The sequence below is a fragment of the Paramisgurnus dabryanus genome, chromosome 1 (genome assembly GCF_030506205.2).
Source record: "Paramisgurnus dabryanus chromosome 1, PD_genome_1.1, whole genome shotgun sequence".
Classification (NCBI taxonomy): domain Eukaryota; kingdom Metazoa; phylum Chordata; class Actinopteri; order Cypriniformes; family Cobitidae; genus Paramisgurnus; species Paramisgurnus dabryanus.
Genome location: NC_133337.1, coordinates 17,639,847 through 17,647,448, shown reverse-complemented (window position 1 = coordinate 17,647,448; position 7,602 = coordinate 17,639,847). Strand labels below are relative to the sequence as shown.

At 39.3% G+C, this 7,602-nt stretch overlaps 1 protein-coding gene across 2 annotated transcripts in view; it reads left to right on the top strand.

The window, feature by feature from the left end:
• Positions 1–6,284, top strand: part of LOC135758736 (glutamate receptor ionotropic, kainate 2) — a 41,301-nt gene extending 35,017 nt beyond the window's left edge. The window contains exons 11-16 of one of the 2 annotated variants that reach the window (XR_012336259.1): positions 530–753; positions 1,487–1,605; positions 1,792–2,009; positions 2,096–2,321; positions 2,453–2,620; positions 3,612–3,734. Coding sequence is in view for 1 of the 2 variants with exons in the window: in XM_065273364.2 (XP_065129436.1) it covers positions 530–753; positions 1,487–1,605; positions 1,792–2,009; positions 2,096–2,321; positions 3,612–3,862; positions 4,280–4,444 (1,203 nt within the window). In the remaining variant the exon portion in view is untranslated. Of the gene's footprint in view, positions 1–529; positions 754–1,486; positions 1,606–1,791; positions 2,010–2,095; positions 2,322–2,452; positions 2,621–3,611; positions 3,863–4,279 lie in introns of those variants that run through there. The other variant, XM_065273364.2, reaches the window with a different exon arrangement.
• Positions 6,285–7,602: the final 1,318 nt, after the last annotated feature.

Sequence of the window (7,602 nt, the reverse complement as noted above, 5' to 3'; positions counted from 1 at the left end):
TTGTGATGTCAGAAGGGGATAATACCGCCTTTTAATCTGCACTATCCAACCAAGCCACTGCCTTTTAGTGCAGAGATCGGCTCATTTGCATATAAAAGGACACACACAAAACAGAACATTTTTGCACACACCTACAAAGTGGTAATTTTAACATGCTACAATAAATTATCTAAATGGTATTTTGAGCTAAAACTTCACATATGTACTTTGGGGACATCAAAGATTTATTTGACATTTTAAAAAAGTCTTGTGAAATGTCCCCTGTTAAGGATTGTAAGAGTTTGTTGCATTCAAATCTGTAGCGTGAAGTACATGTTTGCAGTTTAAAGTCTTACAGGAGAGGTGTTTTACTGCTGTTCTTTATAGGAGGAGTATTTTTTAATTTCTTCATTTGACTTTTATCCAGAGGGTGTATTGAAGCGATACATCTGTTATTTGAATCAAGTTACGCGTGTTGAACCCAACCGGATGTTTCTGGACTGACTCGCTTGTCTTCTCTGATTTATCTCTTCCGTTTGGTTTTTGGCAGAAAGCAGACCTGGCCGTGGCACCGCTGACCATCACATACGTCCGTGAGAAGGTGATCGATTTCTCCAAACCCTTCATGACTCTGGGCATCAGTATCCTGTACCGTAAACCCAACGGCACGAACCCCGGCGTCTTCTCTTTCCTCAATCCTCTCTCACCTGATATCTGGATGTATATACTACTGGCCTGCTTGGGTGTCAGCTGTGTGCTGTTTGTCATAGCCAGGTAAAATCTGATAACAGAGTCTGATTCATTTATTGTCAGGAAACCCATTTGTGTCGGCTCTGCAGGAATTAAAAGGAAAAATGTGACCCGTGCTTGCAAAATGAGTGGGAATGTGCACGGTGTAATTTTGAGCTAGAGGCAAAAGAAAGTATAAATGTCAATTTGGGCGAAAATTGAGGTTTTCATAAAAATAAGTTCATTAAGCACAAATAAATGTACAGAGTAATTCATATGTACAGAGTGTTTCATTTAAAATGTCCTTTCAGTTTGTCTAGTAATGTAACTCATTTTAGTGTTGTGTGAATGATGTCATGAAGTTCTCATTTCAGTTCCTCATGAGTTCCTCTGCTCGCAGTGAATCTATCATGAGTTTCTGTTTAAAACCCCTCTGGATATCTCATCATTACTTTATCCCTCATCGTTCTCTCTTATATCCGTTTCTCCGGATGTAATATCACCCTACACTTTGCTTTAACTCAATCTGCTCAGTGTTTATGACTCTCGTGATAATAATACTGTATTTTACCAGAGGACATCAATCAAACTCTTTACAGAGCAGAAATCAGATCTATGGATCTCCAGAGGGAAATTCAGTTTAAAAGAGACTCTGGATGTTTAACACTCAACTCACTTAGTTTCAATTATAATCAGAGATATCATGAGTCTGTCATACAGTAGTCTGTGTGTGTGTTATTGGTGTGTACAGTTAGTTTGTGTTCTGGTTGTGTTTTAGGTTCAGTCCATATGAGTGGTACAATCCTCATCCATGTAATCCCGACTCAGATGTGGTGGAGAATAACTTTACACTGCTCAACAGTTTCTGGTTTGGTGTTGGAGCTCTCATGAGACAGGGTGAGTGATTGAATCACACACACACACACACACACACACACACACACACACACACACACACACACACACACACACACACACACACACACACACACACACTGAATGTCATCATTGATGTGTATCAATATAAGTTTAGGATTATAACATGACTGATCTAAACTGCCGTCTGACGCTGTCTGTCCTCAGGTTCTGAGCTCATGCCTAAAGCTCTGTCTACGAGGATCGTGGGAGGAATCTGGTGGTTTTTTACCCTCATTATTATTTCATCCTACACTGCAAATCTGGCCGCTTTCTTGACCGTGGAGCGAATGGAGTCGCCCATCGACTCTGCAGATGATCTGGCCAAACAAACCAAGATTCTGTACGGCGTGGTGGAGGACGGTGCCACCATGACTTTCTTTAAGGTACTACATGTGGAGATAGATAACGTGCAAAAATTACTCATGATAAGCTGCATCCGACTCTCTCCTGCTCTTTTATTCTGCTGCAGAAAACCAAAATCTCCACGTATGATAAGATGTGGGAGTTCATGAATAGCCGTCGACAGTCGGTGATAGTAAAAAGCGTTGAGGAAGGAATCCATCGGGTTCTTACATCAGATTATGCATTCCTGATGGAGTCCACGGCCATCGAGTTTGTCACCCAGCGTAACTGTAACCTCACCCAGGTCGGAGGACTCATCGACTCCAAAGCTTACGGAGTCGGGACGCCAATGGGTGAGAAATACACCCCAGTTTTTATATCTCATTGAGTGATTTCTCGAGATTCAGTTGACGACATTGGACACTTGTGTACTTCAGTCTCGTATAAGCTTCATCTCATTGATCATTTATATCTGTCACAACAGAGCTGTATCTCAGCATCCGCACATCTGGACAGAACACTAACACGTCACATCACCATCCCATCATCATAAACCCGTCTCCATGACGATCACTCGAGATTGATGAACCTGCTGTGCAGAAGACCTGAATGCATTCACAAGACAATTTTACTGTTGTTTATTGTTGATGAGGTGCTTATCGGGATCATCTTTTCTTATGTTTAATGCAGTGGTTTTTGTAGATGTGCTCATTGTGCATTCAGCTCATGTTTCAGTTGTCTTCGGCTTTTGAGACAGCTGAATCTATGGACCATATGGACGAATGGCCAATAGAAGATTGAGTTTCTTCTGACTTTAAAAAGTTGATAAATCCTTTCATTCCGCCGTGTACGATTATATGGTTAGATGCATTTCATTATTTGCTTTTAGTACGGTTTTATTCCTAGTGGAGGAATGCTGATCCGCTATCCATCACTAAAGCTTAATTTCCCATGAGTCTCCTCTTCACGTTAGTCACAGCCGCCGCATTGATCTGTAAGCATTCACCATGAGACGCAGAAACTGCTTTATATAAACATTTAATATCTGAAGACGTTTCTGTGGGGGTTGAGGAATAAAACAGGAATCTTTATCTCCTGAAATCCTCCCGCTTCACATTTCATACTCCGTGTGTCTGTGTGTTATTTCTGCCTCCCTTTGGGGTAATCCTGTTAACCGTGCACACGCTTCGCACTCATACAACACACGCAATCTGCGTTCGCTGGTTAATAAGCATTGAAATGCATCTCCCCAGACTGCATCTGTCAGGAGAGATTGAGATTCTCTAACAGTGCCTTTCATCCGAAGCTTCCCGCTGTGCTTTCTGCATTCGCTGGGTTGTCGATATGAGTTTAAATGTGACTCGCACTGCCGGCCGTTCATTCTGCGGGACTCTGTGTGATCTCTGTTCCTCTGCAGGACTAAATACATGTTCCTGGAATCACATCAATGCTTTGTTAATAGAATACAGCAGTTTAATGAATTTAAAGGAAGTCGCTCTGTTGGTGCTCATGTTAATGAGGGATAGAGGACATCAAATATATGACAGCTGAAACATCACATTTTAACCTTGACTAGACATGTGCTGCTGTTAAATCAAGAATTTCTGAAAATCAATTTGTTCTCGCTCGTCTCCTTCAATTAGGTTCTCCGTACAGAGACAAGATCACCATTGCCATCCTGCAGTTACAGGAGGAGGGTAAACTTCACATGATGAAGGAAAAGTGGTGGAGAGGGAACGGATGTCCGGAGGAGGACAGTAAGGAGGCGAGCGCGCTCGGCGTACAGAACATCGGTGGGATCTTCATCGTTCTGGCCGCAGGATTGGTGCTGTCCGTGTTTGTGGCCGTCGGGGAAGTGCTGTACAAATCCAAACAGAACGCTGAGATAGAGAAGGTATCACTCACACAAACACTTCATTACAAAACCTACAGGTTCACTAGATTAGCCAAACATATAAAAAAAACTCTCCGGATGTTCGTTTTTTTTCTGTGGAACACAAAGGAGCTCAAGAACATCATTCCAAAATCCTCTTGTTGTGTTCCTCAGTAGGTTTTAAACTGCAGGTTAGGGTGACACGTGGTACCATCACGATCAAAGACAGCTTTTATAATCTGCCCTTTAAATCTATAATGATCATTTTATCTATGAAATCATCTTAGTTTGCAAGATTCAGGTTTGAAAATCATCACAGATGTATTTTCATGAATAATGTGGAATCGTGTACATCTGCTATTTCTCATTGGCCCATCCAATCAGATCCACAAGTGAATCTGTTTTCTCATTCTGCAACGTCTGTCTCTTGATCTCCAGCGATCGTTCTGCAGTGCGATGGTCGAAGAGCTCAGGGTGTCTCTGAAATGCCAGCGGCGACGGAAACAGAAAGCTCAGCCGCCGGCCATCGTAAAAACAGAGGAAGTTATTAACATGCATACCTTTAATGACAGGAGGCTCCCAGGGAAAGAGACCATGGCGTGAACGGCCACCGGGTGGCGCCAGAGAGGCCTGGATATATCCCATAATGCCTCTTAAATCCTGCACTCCTGTAACTGTCGTCCGACTGACGGACGCGAAAATGTTTCCTGTGGAAATCCGGATACCTGAGCACTTCAGAACACAAACATTAAACTGACACGAGTTTACTGAATCCCAAACCACAGAGACACACACACAGCTGAGACTGAAATGTCTGTGTTTCTGTATCTGACTGGATGTTCAGCATAAAAGAATTCATTTGGCATTGCTTATTTTTGTTTTCTAAGTGGATGACATAAAGTAAATGTTTGAAATGTGGTTACTGGATCTGATACCCAAATATCAGCAGGTTCATTCAGAGACATGAACACATGCTGGTTTAGAGTTCCTGTCAAACCCGTCTGCTGCAGGCTTATCACGCGACTGAACGCTTTACCAGCAGCCTGTTTTTTCATTCATTTCTTTATTATGAAGTTAAGGAATTGTTTATTAAAGAGCTATGAGCTGTGAACTGATACAATCTTACATGAACCACAACATTAAACTTTGATTTGAAGAAAAAGTATTTGAAAATCAAAGATAAAGTACAAGACTGCGACTGTCTTTATAAGACAAAGATTTACATGGCACCAATCATTTGAATGACATTGAATCAAATACAGCACAATATTAAACTGTTTAATTAAAATAATTGATTATAAACTTAAAACATTACCCTTTAAAATAGAGAAGATAAATGGGATTTTATTGAATTATAAATGTGGAAACAGTTCAAACAAACACATGATCTGGTTTCTGGTATAGCAGTTGATAAACACAACTTTCATACACCTGTATTACTTTTACATAATAAATCATCAAAGAAATGATTGCTTAAGTTACATAAAAATAGATGATATTTGAGCGGTGAGTTATTGACTTTTACACACAGCCGTCGTCTTTAATAAAAACCTTACACAGCATCTCTGGTGTAATGAGGTTAGACATCAGCCGAGACATCAAAGCTAATCTAACCACACACAACTTTCTGCTTACAGAAGATTTATTCAGAAAGGAAAGGAACCGAATCTGTTTAGCACTCATGATCTGCAGCTTTAATCTGGTTAAATAAATGTTATATTCTCCATTAACAGTAAATGATGTGCGTCTCACATTCAGTTTAACATTTTAATGTATTCATGACCAAAATCAGAACAATAAATTCTGTAAGTGACATTTATGAAAACATTGTGCTTAGAAATATCCTCATCTGACATAAAGACAGTGATAGAATTAAGAGATTAATTATATATGTCCCATAATCAGATATGTGTTGAGGTGAAACTGAATGTTTATGTTGCTGATGATGTCATTAATCACGTGAGCCAAAGTTCTGTCAAAGTTTAGATAAACTTCAACTTTTCTAGAAAGCCTTTCTACTAGAATCCATTCGGTCTGTCACGGGCAACCCAACTTTGTTTGTCATTCAGCAGATTTATATTAAGAAATAAAAAGCAGTTTTTGTACAGATTTTGTAGTAAATCTTTATATTGGTGTGTCTCTAAGTTGATTTAGGTTAAACAGAAGGTCAGACAGAACCGAGATCAAACAACATCTGTCCAAAAATCATCATCTTTCTTATTTTACAAGCATTTTGTTCTGTTTTTTGTGTAATGTTTGGGCTTTATCTGAAGGGTGAATCATCTCTCTCTCTCTCACTGAGATCTTTCTGTATTATAATGTACTGAGACATGGATTTGGGTTTAATCTACAGGGACCTCTGGAAAATGAACTATGTTTGAATAGTATCAGGTGAAGAACTGTTCAAAGCTCAACTTGTAATAAAAACAGATATTATACTGTGTACAGCGTGTGATGTTTTACATAAAGCATTGTTAATGTTTAGAGTTCATGACCATATTTGTCCAGTAAACAACAGTAAAACCTAACACATTCATTATCATTTTATTTCTGAAATGAGACATTCAGTGAAAATAAAGATGGCAGCAGTTAAGAAAAAGCAACATTAAACAATCAGCTTAAATTGATTTCTCCTCTTGCCCAACACCTGTAAAAGTGTTGCTGGTCTCAGCCACAAAAAATTATTTCAGTACAATAGTTTTAATAGCTTATTGCAAAGACAAAAAATTAGTCTTTGAAAAATAGGATCAGAATTTATAATTATGAATGATAAAATATAAAATGTATTGAATTATAAATATCAATGTTTGTGTTTAAGTGTAATTTTAATATGTCTGTGTTTAAAAAACAATCATGTCCACCACGGATAAGTACCTGAACTACAAACGAGTTTCAGTCGCATTGACTTCCACGTATTTGTTTTTCCTTCTATGGAAGTCAATTAAATTAAACATTGTTTTTGTTAAGTAAATCAGTTAAATGTATGGAATGTAAAATCACAGAAAATGCAGAACATATACTGTTGCTTTGCTGGAAATATAGGGAAGAGAGGATTATATTAAAGCAAAAGATAAGTCAGACAGGAATGAAATGGAACAACAGGAGATGGGGTTAAAGATACTCAGGATGCTGTTGTAGAATATCTCATGAATATATCCCTCAGTCTCTTTCACTCGGATGTACGTCATTGCTTACGTCAGGGGTCTCCAACCTTTTTATGAGCAAGGGCTACCACAATGGATAAAACAATCTGGAGGGCTACTTTTTGATATAGTCTACTTAAAACTTTTTTGTTTTACTTGTTTATATGTTTTAGTATTGTTTAAAATTTTAACATACGTAAACCAAGAAAAATATGTAATGAATAAATATTAAAGTTGAGACTATTAATAGAATGTGCTTTGGCGGGCACCTCAAAGACTCTGTGCGGGCTACTTGGTGCCCGCGGGCACCACGTTGGTGACCCCTGGCTTACGTTGTACGAGTGCCCACTACTGGTGGAATACTTGAAGTGGGTTCAAATGGAACGCCCTAACTTGCAAGTGAACGGCTTTCCCCTCCATCATTTGAACTATGCAAAGCACGAGCTGCTGAAGTGACATCACAATCGTGTTGCATGGTGGTATATGGAGCTTGCTGAAGTGTACATATGAAGTAGACTCGCTCCCTATGTCAAAATCGAAAGAGCGAGGGTCTGTCCATATAAACTCCCCTCGTCCACTTGTGGAACGCACTTCAAAATGGCGACAGGTATTCCCCCG